General features: G+C 40.8%; 1 protein-coding gene across 4 annotated transcripts in view; it reads left to right on the top strand.

Annotated features, from left to right (window-relative positions):
* LOC122559051 (ras-specific guanine nucleotide-releasing factor 2) overlaps window positions 1-15,670 on the top strand; it is a 244,258-nt gene that overhangs the window by 90,899 nt on the left and 137,689 nt on the right. For all 4 annotated transcript variants that reach the window (XM_087999794.1, XM_043708239.2, XM_043708251.2 and 1 more), the window contains 2 exons: window positions 3,076-3,269; window positions 9,093-9,202. In XM_087999794.1, coding sequence (XP_087855920.1) covers window positions 3,076-3,269; window positions 9,093-9,202 — 304 coding nt within the window. The remainder of the gene's footprint in view (window positions 1-3,075; window positions 3,270-9,092; window positions 9,203-15,670) is intronic.

Genomic DNA, 15,670 nt, shown 5'->3' with positions numbered 1-15,670 from the left:
ATCCATCAAATGCCTGGCATCTGTAAGACACCTTTCAGTGACTGCACAAACTGTGAAGATGTCAGTGACAGTAATCACTGATTGGTTTCTGTCCTTGTGTGATTGCTGGGTGTGCCAAGCCTTTTTAGGTTATCATTTGCTAGAGTACCCTCTTTCTGATGTCTCCAAAAGGTTTTTACGTTCTGAACTCTCTCTTTGGTTTTCCCTATTGCAATTATTTCCTTTTTTAAGTTTATTGATAGTTTTGTTTTAAATGAATACTCTTAAATTTCCACCTCTGTTCTAGACACCGCTTTCCCCACAGTCTTCCTTGTGGAAAACCATGAATCAGCTCACTTTTCCCTCTCTCCTATTCAAACACAAAGTCATTATTGCACCTCTGTGCTACTGTCTTCAGACTTGGTGGTGGCTCGTAGTGTGGGCCTTGACTGTTCACCTAGGTTTCCCAACATTATAAAGGAGCACATATCCAAGTAAAATGTTAGTTTTTGTAGGTTTGGCTCTCAGCCACTCACTGGTGCCATTTCCTTTGGGCTAACACTGACATCATTCAACAGAAGAGTGTTAGATTTTGATACATATGCTGCAGAGATTATGATGCGCAACAAAGGTATTAGTGAATGTTCAAATACGCTATAATAACTGTATTGACATACTTGTGATGTGCTTTATACACTTGAACAGAAGGTCAAGTTTACATGTTACCTACCAATTCTGTCAAGTAGCCATGACCCCACACTGATTACTATTGACAATGTACTACTTCAGGTTCACTCTTAAAAAGAGCTCTTGTAAAAAAAAAACAAATGAAATGCCCAAATTTCCTGCTGTGTTGTAATTTTCTACCTAAATATTTTAGTGGAATGATAATCATTGGCTGCAAAACACTGAACTATACCCAATGGCCCTGAATTATATCTGGGTTGGTGGTGTTGACACATTGCTTGCATCGCCCCTGCCCAGCCCCATTCTGCACCACCCCATTACAAAATGTGATTGTAAACCAGTGGATTTAAAAAGAAAGGCCACTGCAGAGGGGTGGTCCGAATAAGCAGAAGGTGGGACTTTCACTCCCTGATGGACAGGAGGTCCTAACCTGGAGAGCTGCCAGCCTATCAGATTTGCCCATCTGCTGCAGCAGGCCCAACAACTCCAGAACTCTGCAATGGAACGAAACAATGAACCTTGGACTCTGGGAAACCTGGGGCCATTGGTTGGGTTGGGATCAGACTCCTCAGGGATGGGATGAGGAAAGATGTTATTGGAGGCTAGGCAGTGCAAAACAAAAGTGTTTTGTCAGGTATCATTTTAGGCTGCTCCTGATGTTTTTCTTTTACTCATTCATGGGATGTGGGTGCTGCTGGTTGGCCAGGACTTGTTGCCTATCCATGGTTGCCTTTGAGAAGGTGGTGGTGGGCTGCCTTCTTGAACCGCTGCAGTCTACCTGCTGTGAGTTGATATACAATGCCATTAGGGAAGAAATTCCAGGATTTCAACCCAACGACAGTGAAGCACCGGTGATGTATTTCCAAGCCAGAATGGTGAATGGCTTGGAGGGGAACTTGTACGTGGTGGTGGAGTTTCTCATATGTCTGCTATCCTTGTCCTTCTAGATGGAAGTGGTTGTGAATTTGGAAGGTGCTGTCTCAGGATCTTTGGCGAATTTCTGCAGTGCATCTTGTAGATAGTGCAGACTAGGAAGTAATGGGTAAATTAGGTGGTGGGGCTGTGATCATTAGAGGTATAGGAGCAGCCAATGAGGAGTTTGTAATTCGTCCAAGTCAAGCAGGAGTTCATCTACCAAAAGGCTATCACTGTCCTGTTCTTCTTCAGTAAGTTTGCCAGCAGTGTCAGGATTGGAGTTGAGAGAATGGGGTGCTGAAACTTTAAAATGAGAAGTTACAATGGTAGGAGAATGGAGAAACCAAGATAAATGATAGCAAAACAATGTTTTCGATCTGTTAAGTGCAGACTGTATAGACTCTACTGTATACAGGTGTGTACAACACATTATAGGAAAGATACGAATTCATTGGAAAGAGCACAGAGAGATTTACCAGAGAATCTTCAGCTATGAAGATAGATTGAAGAGGTTGGGACTGTTCTCCCTGGACTAAAGAAGGCTGAGAGGAGGTCTGATTTAGGTTTCCAAAAATTATGAGCAAGCTACACAGAGTAGATGGGGAGAAGCTGTTTCTGCTTGTAAACTTAATGAACAAGAAGGGCATACACTTAAAATAAGGTACAATTGAAGTAAGGCTGGTGTGAGAGAGAAAAAGAACTTGTTTCACATAGCAATTTGTTAGAAGGTGGAGACACTGTTTGGAAATGTCGTTGAGGCCAGTTCAAGAAGCCACTGGATTTTTTTTTCGATAGTAACGGTGTGTTGGGTTATTGGGAATGCAGGAGGTTGGTACAATATAATCGAACCAAACTAGATAAATCTGGAAGAGGCACAATGTTCAGAATGGCCTCCTTCTGTGATTCTGTGAACAGTGATACCCATATCCCCGAACTCAGGATCAAATAGCAGATCATTGAAGAATGACCATGTGGATATAGTTTCATGAGGGGAAGAAAGAAATTTTGACTAAAAGAGTTACTTTATCAGGACAAGATTACTGGATTCCCTTCGAAGACCTGCCAAATAAACTTTGATGTATCCAGATAGTTGAGAGTTAAAGTTTTACACAGTCACAGCATTTTTTTTTGACGGGAATTATAACATCCTGGTTGCTGATTAGAAGCTGTGGTGTTAATCAGGCACGGCAATCCATTTCCTTTCTAGCAAAAAAAATCTGTGAGGCTCCTTGGAAGAACAAAATGACGGCAGATTGTAGTTTAATTGAAAACAGAACAACTTAGGAAATCAAATCTCAACAAAGCATTTCAAATAAACGATGAATCCTCAGAATACAAGTAAGTACTGTCTAAGTGCTACAGAGTTGAAGATATTAAGATGTGCAGATCATACTGTTTCTATGGATACCAAATAATGTTGTTCCTGCAGCTGCTGTTACAAGTTTGCAAAACCGCAGCCGTGATAATATTTAATATCTTTGTTTCCTCTTCCAGCTGACTTATTTGACATTTTACTACCAATGCTGAATATTTATCAAGAGTTTGTCAGGAACCACCAGTACAGTCTGCAGGTATTAGCAAACTGTAAGCAAAACAGGGATTTCGACAAGCTGCTGAAACAATATGAATCAAACTCAGCGTGTGAGGGGCGGATGCTGGAGACCTTTCTTACGTATCCCATGTTCCAGGTAAAATTCAGCTCAGCAGATGAACCAATCAGTTGCACGTACATAGCCATGTAAGGTGTAGGGTGAAGGGTGTAGACCTCTGGATTGCAGAGGCTCCACGATGTCCAATACTTTGTTATTTTTGCTGCATAACTATATATTTGACCACTCAATGATAAGCAAGTCTTTTGACTGAGGGATTCCTGTGATTATGATGATGGTGAACCTCATTACAATATGAAATAAAAACTGAAAGAACTGCAGATGCTGTAAATCAGAAACAAAAACAGAAATTGCTGGAAAAACTCAGCAGGTCTGGCAGCTTCTGTGGAGAGAGAACTGTTCTGAGGAAGGGTCACCTGGCCCAAAATGTTAATTCTGATTTCTCTCCACAGATACTGGTAGAGCTACTGAGCTTTTCCAGCAGCTGTTTTCGTTTCTCATTACAATATGACCTTTTCCAAGTCAGTAAGTGAAGACTCTACATTGTCTTTTGCTTCCATTGGTTAATTTATTGTTAGAGCATTTCTACTCTGGAAACCTAACTTCCAAATGTGCCATCTTTAGCCTTAAAATTACTCTGTGTACTTAGCACATTGGTATCAAATTCCTTTCACCACTATGTTGCAAGGAGTAACAAATGGGTTTTGTCATTTTTCTTAAAAGTATAGGAAGAAATCCAGTATGAAAATATCAAGCGTTTTATGCAAATCATCATAAACAGTAAGGGCTATTTTCACCTTCACAACTTGGTGGTGCTCTGGCAATATTCAGATCTCTTGTCCATTCTAGAATACATTCAGTTTTCATCCCAGTGATTTTACCATGGGAGGCATAGCGAGGGGAAATGTATATTGCAGTTTTTGATAAGATTTGTAGCTGAGGCTGAGGATCAGGTTGTAAGTTTGCTCACTGAGCTGGCAAGTTTGTTTTTAGATGTTTCATCATCATGCTAGGTAACATCATCAGTGTGCCTCCAATGAAGTGCTGGCGTACTGTCCCTCTTTTTATTTATGTGTCTTGGCCTGTTCCAGTGGGTGATATCACTTCCGGTTCTTTTTCTCAGAGATTGGTAAATGGGGTACAAATTGATGTGGTTACTGATGGAGTTTCGGTTTGAATGCTAGGCCTTTAGGAATTCCCATGGGTGTCTCTGTTTACCCTGTCCTAGTATGGATGTGTTAGGGCGATTAGGGCGGCACAGTGGTTCAGTGGGCAGCACTGCTGGAATCCAGGTTCATTTCCAGCCTCTGGCAACTATCTGTGTGGAGTTTGCACATTCTCCCCGTGTCTGTGTGGGTTTCTTCGGGTGCTCCGGTTTCCTCTCTCTATCCAAAGATGTGCACGTAAGGTCAATTGGCCATGCTAAATTACCCATAGTGTTCAGGGATGTGTTAGTTAGGGGTAAATGTAGAGTAACAGGATAGGAGAATGGGTTTGGGTGGGATACTTTTTCAAAGGGTTGTTGGGCCAAGGGCCTGTTTCCACACTGTAGGGATTCTATGTTGTCCCAGTCAAAGTGGTGTCCTTCTTCATCTGTATATAGGGAAACTAGTGATAGTGGGTCATGTCTTTTGGTGGCTAGTTGAAAAAGACAAGACAAAAAGAATTTGACTGGGACAACACATCCATACTAGGTTAGGCTAAATAGAGACACACACAGGAATTCTTTCAAACCATCAATAAACACGTTGATTTGGACCTCATTTACCAACCTCTGAGAAAAGAACCAGAAATGATATCTCCCACCACATCAGACCAAGAGATATCAATAGAAAATGGGACAGAACACTAGCACTTCATCGGAGGCTCGCTGATGATGTTATCTAGTGTAGTGACAAAACATTTGAAAAAAACCTGCCAGTTCAGTGAGCAAACCTAGAAGCAGTATCATATATTAGATATGGACAATTGTGCTCAGAAAAATCTCTTGGTAGATAAGGTTAAAGATACACCAAAAAATTCTACAACTACATGAGGAGCGAGAGAGAGCGAGCAGGACCCCTTAAATCTCAACGAGGTCAACTTTGTGTTATGACTTTCCTGACCTCAGGAACTGGGAGAGATATTAAATGAACATTTTGTGTCATCTTTTACTGTTGAGAAAGAAATGGTGGCTAGAGAATGCAGGGAAATAAATATTGATGTTTTGAAGCAGTTCACAATACAGAAGAGCAAGTGCTGGAGGTCTTAGTAAACATAAAGGTAGATAAATCTTCAGGATCGGATCAAGTGTATCCCAGTACGTTATGGGAAGCTAAAGAGAAAACTGCAGGGCCCCTGGCAGAAGTATTTGTATCATCAATAAACATGGGTGAAGTACCAGAGGGTGGCTAATGTTGTGCCATTTTTTAAGGAAGGTTGTAAGGAAAAGCCTGAAAACTATACACCTGTGGGTCTGACATCGTTGGTGGGTTAGTTGTTGGAGGTGAATCTGAAAGATAGGGTTTACATGCATTTGGAGAGACAAGGATTCATTAGAGATAGTCAACATAGTTTTGTGCAAGGAAAGTGGTGTCTCTCAAACTTGATTGAGTTTTTTGAGGATGTAATTAAAAAGGTTTATGAGCACAGTGTGGTAGAGGTTATTTACTTGGACTTGCGTAAAACCTTTGACAAGCTTACGCGTGGAAGACTAATTAATAAACTTAGATCACATGGAATTCAGGGTGACCTTGTCAGTTGGATACAAAATTGGCTTATGGTAGGAGACAGAGGGCATAGTGGATGTTTGTTGTTTGGACTGGAGACTTATGACCAGTAATGTTCCATAGGGATCGGTACTTGGTCCACTTTTGTTTGTCATTTATATAAATAATTTGGATGAGAATATAGAAGATATGGTTAGTAAGTTTGCAGATGACACTAGAATTGGTGGTATAGTAGACAATGAAGATTACAAAGAGGTCTTCATCAATTGGATCAATGGGCTGAGGAGTAGCAGATATGTGTTTAATTTGGATATATGTGAGGTATTGCATTTTGGTATTACAAACAAGGACAGGATGTATACAATTAATGATAGGGCCTTGAGTAGTGTTGTAGAGCAGAGAGACCCAAGGGTTCAGGTACATAATTCTTTGAAGTTTACATAGCCAGGGTGGTTAAGATGGCATTTAGTACACTTGCCTTCATTGCTCAGGCCTTAGTGTATAGGAATTGGAATGTCACATTGAGGTTGTACAGAACGTAGGTGAGATCTCTGCTGGAGTATTGTGTGCACATCTGATCTCCCTGTACAGGAAGGATATTATTAAACTGGAGAGGGTTCAGAAAAGATTTAGCTGGGATGTTGTTGGGAGTGAAAGGTTTGAGATATAAAGATAGACAGAAGAGACTGGGTCATTTTCATTGGATTGTAGGAGGTTGAGGTAGAGGTTTATAAAATCATGAGCATAGATAATGTGAATGACAACAGTCTTTTCCTTAGGGTGGGGGAGTTCAAAATTAGGATGCATAATTCTAAGATGAGAGGAGAAAGATTTAAAAAGAATATGAAGGGTAACTTTTTACACAGACAGTGATTCATATGTGGAATGAGCTGCCAGAGCAAATGGTGGATGCAGGTACAGTTAGAACATTTAAAAGTCGTTTGGATAAGTACGTGAATAGGAAAGGTTTGGAGGGGTATAGACCAAAAGCAGGCCGGTGGGACTAGTTTAGTTTGGGAACGTGGTCAGGGTGGACTGGATGGACTGACGGGACTGCTTCCGTGTTGTATGACCCTATGACCTTATTGAGAGAATGGAAGAAATAGAACAAAGAAAAGAATATTAGTTATTAAAACAACACCAATGAATAAAACTTGAATGAAAAGAACACCATATTTGTAATGGTTAATTTTGGTGACTGAGAGGTCAGCTAACATTAATTAACATCAGTCACACAGTTCAAAGAGTACTGAAGCATAAACTAACTTGTCCTAATTTTCTGTAACATCTTTGAATCAAAGATGGGAAATCATGTCTCACAAACTTGATTGAGTTTTTTGAAGAAGTAACAAAGAGGATTGATGAGGGCAGAGCGGTAGATGTGATTTATATGGACTTCAGTAAGGAGTTTGACAAGGTTCCCCATGGGAGACTGATTAGCAAGGTTTGATCTCATGGAATACAGGGAGAACTAGCCATTTGGATACAGAACTGGCTCAAAGGTAGAAGACAGAGGGTGGTGGTGCAGGGTTGTTTTTCAGACTGGAGGCCTGTGACCAGTGGAGTGCCACAAGGATCGGTGCTGGGTCCTCTACTTTTTATCATTTTCATAAATGATTTGGATGCAAGCATAAGAGGTACAGTTAGTAAATTTGCAGATGGCACCAAAATTGGAGGTGTAGTGGACAGCAAAGACGGTTACCTCAGATTACAACAGGATCTTGACCAGATGGGCCAATGGGCTGAGAAGTGGCAGATGGAGTTTAATTCAGATAAATGCGAGATGCTGCATTTTGGGAAAGCAAATCTTAGCAGGACTTGTACACTTAATTGTAAGGTCTGAGGGAGTGTTGCTGAACAAAGAGACCTTGGAGTGCAGGTTCATAGCTCCTTGAAAGTGAAGTCACAGGTAGATACGATAATGAAGAATGCTTTCTTTTATTGGTCAGAGTATTGAGTACAGGGGTTGATAGGTCATGTTGCAGTTGTACAGGACATTGGTTAGGCCACTGTTGGAATATTGCGTGCAATTCTGATCTCCTTCCTATCGGAAAGATGTTGTGAAACTTGAAAGGGTTCAGAAAAGATTTACAATGATGTTGCCAGGGTTGGATGATTTGAGCGACAGGGAGAGGCTGAACAGGCTGGGGCTGTTTTTCTCTGGAGCATCGGAGGCTGAGGGGTGATCTTATAGAGGTTTACAAAATTATGAGGGGCATGGATAGGGTAAATGGGCAAAGTCTTTTCCCTGAGGTCGGGGAGTCCAGAACTGGAGGGCATAGGTTTAGGGTGAGAGGGGAAAGATATAAAAGAGACCTCAGGGGCAACTTTTTCACGTAGAGGGTGGTACGTGTTTGGAATGAGCTGCCAGAGGAAGTGGTGGAGGCTGGTACAATTGCAACATTTAAGAGGCATTTGGATGGGTATATGAATAGGAAGGATTTGGAGGGATACAGGCTGGGTGCTGGCAGGTGGGACTAGATTGGGTTGGGATATCTGGTTGGCATGGACGGGTTGGACCGAAGGGTCTGTTCCCATGCTGTACATCTCTATGACCCTAAAAACGTATAAGTACATTGACTTTGTGCTGCACTGAAATGGGGAGTGAAGCAGTGAGTGATGTGCCATTTTACAAAGAGTATGGAGAAATGAAACATCTCTGACTTCTTGGTTTCTGTATCTAATTGCTTCAGCTTAAGATGTTGGGGAAATTGGGGAAATAATGGAGATCACTATTTGCTTTCCCATAATTTTGATACCAACGTTTGGCCCTTTGTTTGATATCCATCTCTGAATCTAGCAAATATTTTCAATTATAATTTATCCCTTTCTTTTTTTTCTGGGCAGAATGCACTTTCCTCACATTGAAATTAGTAATAATTATAATCAGGAGCATGCCCGAGGAACTCTGAAGGCAAAATTAAAAATGAAAATTTATTATCTATTGGCATTCAAAACAGTAGTAGCAGGCCTCAGAATGAGTGTTATTCAGACTATGTCAGAAACACTGTCTCTAAGACATGTATTGTATGAATCAAGTTCACCGGATTCGACGCACAATTCCCTATCATTGTAAACCATTGGTGCTGAGCCTGTGAAGACTGCTTATCGCAGAATCCAAACACACTTTGTTAAGAATGATATTATATTTGTTTTCTCACCCACTTTGTCTTTCACTGTTGAACAATTTTAGATCCCACGATATATAATCACATTACATGAACTCTTGGCACACACACCATATGAGCACGTGGAACGAAAAAGTCTGGAATTTGCAAAATCGAAACTAGAAGATCTTTCAAGGTAGGTTAGTATTTGCATGTTTTAGAAACTGCATTTGGTAGATGTCCACCCTTAACTCCAGAATAAACAAATTAGAACCTGCCTAATTTGATGAATTTTGAGAATGGAACTGGTGCCCAACTCCAGTTAGAACATAGAACAATACAGTGCAGTAGAGGCTCTTTGGCCCTTGATGCTGTGCTGACCTGTGAACTATTCTAAGCTCATCCCCCTATACTATCCCAACGTCATCCATCTGCTTAATTGGAGGTCAAATTCAGTCTTGCTGGAGATGCACATAAGTGATTGGTGGACCACCTTGCCTGTTATACAGCCCCTAACCACTTCTTATTTTCATTGATTTTAGGGAAGAATTAGTGGATTAGTTAACAAACAATTGGCACACTGTCACCCACATTGTGTCCCTGTTGGGTTTGAATTGCTATTCCTGATTAAGCCATTGATAACTATTAACCATTGCAATGCTTTTGCTATTTATTTGAATTCACTGATTTGGTTATTTCAGTGCACTCATTATGCACTCCTCCCTCTAGAGGAGGCTATGGTGTAGTGGTATTGTTGCTGGACTGTTGATCCAGTCAATGTTCAGAAGGTCTAGATTTAAATCCTGCCATGGCAGATGGTGAAATTTAAACATAATAAAAAGAAAATCTGGGATTAGGAGTCTAATGATGACCATGAAACCATTATCGGTTTTCAGAAAAAACCCAGCTGATTCACTAAAGTCCTGAAGGGAAGGAAACTGTCACCCTTACCTGGTCTGGCCTACTTTTGAATCCAGACCCACAGCAATGTGGTTGACTCTTAACTGCCCTCTGGGCAATTCGGGGCAGGCAACAAATGCTTCTACTGACATATAGCCAGTCATGTTATGTGTCCTCAGTCATTTGTGGCAGAAAATCCTGCAAATAGTAGGGCCAACAGAATTTTTACTTTAAGTTTTGAACTTGACTCAGTCACCACCACACGACAGGAGGAAGGGGCAAGGCAATGAATTAAAAAAAAATGTATTCCAGTGTTCTCAGTAATTATTCCAATCTTACTGATTAGCCAGTGCACTTATTAAGTATTGAAATGTGCTGGTTAATTATTCCACTGTGCTTGTAATGACTCTGGCAAAACACCGCTGAAGTGATGGTTCTAAGATTGGGAGCTAGGATTTCCTGTGTAATAAGGACAGTTTAAAGGTAGATAGAAGGAATGCATAGATTGCTTGTTCTTTCCTTGCCCCTCCCTCCTGCTATATGATAGTGACTGAGTCACCTTCAGAAATTGAAGTAAAAATTCTGCTGGCCCAACCATTTGTAGGATTTCCTGCCAGGAATGACCAAAGATATAACTATATGTGGGTAGAAGCGTTGTAATAACATACATCACCAGCTATATTTCCTGTCAGTTGTGTCACATTTAGTGCTCATGATTGGTTGCACACTCCTTGGGACCAAATTGAAAAATATTTGAACTGATTTATCAGATTGATAGCAGCAATGTCGAGATGCAGCAGGTCTACAGAATGTTGCCCATTTAAGACTAGCTCACTACAATTGTCTAGCATTGCCATGGTCTGAGGTAAGTTGATTTGTTACCACCCAAAAGTTGTGCTGGAGTTCTTTTCAAGCACAAAATCTAATGTTCAACCTCTGGGAACAAAAGCAAGTAGCTTTTGATTTGATGCAGGAATGGATACAAATGAATGGAACATTAATAATCCTACTGAGAGAAGAGTGGAAACTCACTGTGACTTGCAGGGACACATGAGCAGTATAGGGAACAGAAACTTCAAAAGAATGCATTGTTTTAATTACTAATTACTGACCACAAAGTAAGTGTTGGAACAATAGTGTAGAAGGTGTCCAAACAAAGATATTGAGGGGATTTTTAAGTGCAAAATGTAAGCAGGCTTGCAGTGAGAAGGCAAAATAGCTCGTTGTGCTAGAGTGTCAGGGAGCTGACAGCAACACTGACCTGAGCCCATTCTGTGACATGTGAGAAACCACTGAGGGACTAATTGGTTTCTAATTAATGCTCATTAAGAATCATTTTAAGTCAGGAGTTGAGTTTTAACCATGAGATTGTGGGCATTGTGAAAATCACCCAGGAATTCATGGCGATGAGATTTGAAGGAACTGAACAAGCGAGGGCTAGAAAACCCTTTGAAAACCGAGGCTTCACATCTGCTCCTTTGCCTAGAGGAAAGTTTTTTACTCAAAGGGCTTGTTATGAGAATAGTCTTTCACTGCTCAAGAAGTGATTTCCACTTCATTCGAAATAATTTCTGTTACTTCAGAGTTTATTATATTTAATAAAAACTGTAAGATGCTGGAAGTCAGAAACAAAAACAGAAATGGTTGGAAAAGCTGAACATGCCTGGCAGCATCTGTGGAGTACTGTGATTTCTCTCCACAGATGCTGCCAGACCTGATGAGCTTTTTCAGCCATTTCTGTTTTTGTTTTTTTTATCTGCCCTTTTCCTAGCTGTCAAACTTCTGTTTGACGTGGGAGTGTTTACACAGTTTTCACTTGGACCTCAGATCAGGAACAAAGTAAACAGCACATCAGCAGCAGCTTTCTGCTGAACCACCAGCCATACCCTTCATTTCTTCTCCTGAATCTGCTGATGATAGTTACAGCATTTCACAATCAGCAGTCCGCCAATGGATCTCACAGTGACCATGACATGTTGCGAAAAGCTAGACATTATGTGCACTCCTCAACCAATGAAGCCAGCCAGAATATGCTGGACTTTACTGAGCTGACTGACTTCGCACATGTTCAGGATTTTGCCAGAGAGTTCAGGGATGATTGAGAGTGCTCTGGACCATCCCTGAGCTTTGATCAACAGAAGGCGTTTCTGCTGTACAGATGTGTACTTTGTCTGCGACCACCGAACATTTCCCACCAAGCTGCCTGGACCAGTCAAGTGTTCCTGTGATTGGCATATCCCGAAGCAGCTCCTTGGATCCAAGAACTGCCCGCTGAAGAGGTGTCTGATGACTCCCGCTCCATGAGAAGCTGATGCCTCAGAAAGGTATAATTGAAACCAGCTGACGGTCAGAGTTAGGGTAAAGTTAGCAGTCAGGAGGCTGAAGATGTGCTTCAGCTGAGTGGATAAATCTGGGGCATATTTTAGTATGCACTGGCCAGGGTATCCAGGATGGTGGTGGTCTGGTGACACCTTGCGCAACATAGCAGTGAGGACTGGGGTTCTAGTAGTAGGAGGAGAAGGAGGAATGTGCTGAGTGCTCTGTTTGTTTGGAGGAGAAGGAGCAATAGCTGGCAGCGAAGGAGCACAGTGTGGCTGCTTGAATTCAGGCAGAGTTCACTTGGAATGAAGTAGTGCAGCCATGTGGTGCACAATTTCTGAAGTACGAGCCCTCAGCATAATTAACCATTCATTACTGTCGGGGCGAAAGGGAGGACTACAGATGCTGGAGATTAGAGTCAAGATTAGAGTGGTGCTGGAAAAGCACAACAGGTCAGACAGCATCCAAGGAGCAGGAAAATCAACATTTCGGGCAGGAGCCCTTCATCAAGGGTTACTGATTACTGTCGGGGCTCCCATTGCTCATCTTATTCAGCTCCTGTCTTACCTTTCTTCACAAGGGAGAAAGCTAGTTTTCAGGCAGCAGGCCAAAATAGATAAATCAGGAAATGGAGCAAAGAAATAACTTTCACAGTGCAGAAAAGTTGAACAGCAATGTAATGGGTTAAATGTCCATTTGAGTGCTCTTGTGAAACTGCAACTCATTTATCCTTGTCCAACTCTTTCTATAAGGTATTACCCTGCTGCTTAAAACCCAGCTCAAGGCAGGCTGTTCATGTCCATTCGCTGACTGACCAGATGTTGATGACCAACTCCTCATTAGTCTTGCAGCCCTTTAGGTTCTACCAAACTCTGACTCACCCATCCCCTTGTAGGGAAATATGTGTTCATTGGGACCAAAGGCAGCATGCAGGGCTATGATGGGGTAGGGGTGATGAATCAGTAGTGGGGCATTTTGAACAGCTATCCAAATGTAATGTCCCATTTCTCTATCATCATTTTTGTGTTAGGCAAGAATTAACTCTAACCCTTAATCTAAACCTAACATTTTACTACACTCCAGTAAGATACTGAACCTAATAGTTAGATTTTTATTATTCTGCAAAAGCTGGCATTCAGAATGTCCAGGCCTTCCAGACAGCCAGGTTGCACTCTGTCAATTGCTGCATCTGATGCTTCAATTGACTTAACTTTCCATGGATGTAGAAATCAATATGATACTCCTATAGGTACCACAAAGAAACCATGGACCTCACCTATGACTGCGACTTATGCCTGACTGCCTAGGACCATTCCTGAGGATCCATGACACCTGCCATTAGTTCACTTACTTCATTGTTGGCTATAGACCTGAGTTAGGTCATGAACTATATTAATTAAGCTCAGGGATTTATGTTGGCCCAGCTCTCAATTCCACCCCATGTTCAACTTTGTCCCAAGATAAAATTGTGACCCACCAGGTTTTCAGCCTCTGTGGAGAGAGAAAGAGAGCTCCCATTCCAAGTCTGATATGATTCTTCAGAACTCTAATTCTGAGAATAGTCATATTGGGCTTGAAACACTCAAGTATTTTTTGTTTTTATTTCAGATTTCTATCATCTGCAGTATTTTATAAAGATGTGGCTAATATATCATATTGGAAAGTAACTCATTCTCTAGGAAGAGTACTCCATTACATCAACATAACCACCATATCCCAGAATCACTTCAAGCTCAGACACTGTGCAACATCGCCCCAACAAGTCTCCAGGATAAAACAAACGAGAATGAACAACCTGGATAGTGACTGCTTTCTGAGGTACCCATGTGGAGTCTAACATAAACCACATGGGGGCCCTAGAGAACAGAACATCAAGTCCAGTATTGTTTAAAATAAATAGTTTCTAAACAATTTAACAAGCATAAAGTTAAAACAAGGATTTTTAAAACCATGCTAAATTTTATTTAAAGTCATTTTATTCATAATTATGTTCACATTGTCAGAGTAAAACATGAAACTTCAACTGTAAGTTTGATTCTGAGAGTGATGAGCAATAAGTGTGAGGTATGTATTAGATTATGGCCACTTAACTACTTAGAAAGGTATTTGTAACTATATAATTTGCATCAAAATCTAAATGTAAGCATCTGTAACTCAGGACAGCATTATCATTTCTTTAATAAACAATTAAATGACACTAAATTGTTCCCATCTCATCAAAAAAGTGCCCCTTTTTAAGGCATGTGATCCATTATTATCAATGAATATTCTCTGATCTAAAACTTTTTAAAATCTCACCTTTACTTTCCTCTTATTGTACTAGTCCTGTGATCTTTAAAAGCTAGTCAAATAGTTGGGTTTTGGTGTTTCATGTGGACCAATTTGTTTGAATATGAAGTTGTAATGATTATTTTTCCAATGCCAATCGAAATAAAATTGAAGTTGTTGATACTTAATGGTGATTTTTCCAGAGGTCTGTCTGGAATTTTTAGTCTATTTTCTAATTGATAGCTGTGAAATTTACAATGTAGTCTTGTCTCTTGGGAAATTTTCATAAGTTACGTGAGATTTTCCAAATAAAAAGTTTTTCATATACTTTCCAGTTTAGTATCTAACTTGTCTTGATGAAGATATGCAGCCTCCTTTTTATAAGCATAAAAGGCCTTTTATGGTCAGAGGGCTGAATTTTCCCATTTTGTGGCAAAGTGATTTTTCAAGTGAGATTCATGGGTACCCAGTTCACCATGGTAACTTTTCGCACACAGTCTTCTGTTCTTCATCTTATTAAGTATGCAGTAAGTCTCTTTAGTCTCCTGGAATCATGAAAGATAGGTTGAAATGTTCAATGCTACAAGAAGTTTGTGATATTAACTCCACTGCATCAGATATCAACCCCAGCTTCACACTACTTGAGACTTACAGGCTGGGAATTGTGCTTCACACTCAGATCCTGCACTGTTATCCCCAAGGGAAATGTTCCAGAAAGGCAAGCTAACTCCTTGGTTCACTGACTGAGAGCTGGAGGTGGTGTGGTGGAAAGGAGGGCAGTTCCTTTTTTTGCTGATTGACAAAGGAAGTCAAGCCAGCCTGGGATGAGAGAGAAATCTTGATAAATGTGTAGTGTATTGGGTGAAACACAGTTCAGGGAGAAAGATAATGATCTTGTGAGCACTGCAAGGATAAGTCCTGCTACCTTCTCTTTGCTACCTCACATTCACAGGGCCACCACGCAGTTTAATTCTGTCAATGTTCACTAAGGCTATTGGACTATAGAATATAGACATTTAAAATAGGAACAAGATTAGATCATTTAGCCCTTGGAGTCTGCTTTGTCATTCATTATGATCAAGGCTGATTGTTCCTGTTTTTCCCCCTTAATGACTCTCACAATTGCATGCAGCATGTCCACCCAATGATTCTCACTGATCTCATCATTCTAAAGTAC

The sequence above is a fragment of the Chiloscyllium plagiosum genome, unplaced genomic scaffold, assembly GCF_037043375.1.
Source record: "Chiloscyllium plagiosum isolate Xiang-an unplaced genomic scaffold, Cpla_swu_hap1 HiC_scaffold_2, whole genome shotgun sequence".
Classification (NCBI taxonomy): Eukaryota; Metazoa; Chordata; class Chondrichthyes; order Orectolobiformes; family Hemiscylliidae; genus Chiloscyllium; species Chiloscyllium plagiosum.
Note: the sequence above shows the minus strand (reverse complement) of the source record. Positions and strands in the feature narration are given on the sequence as shown.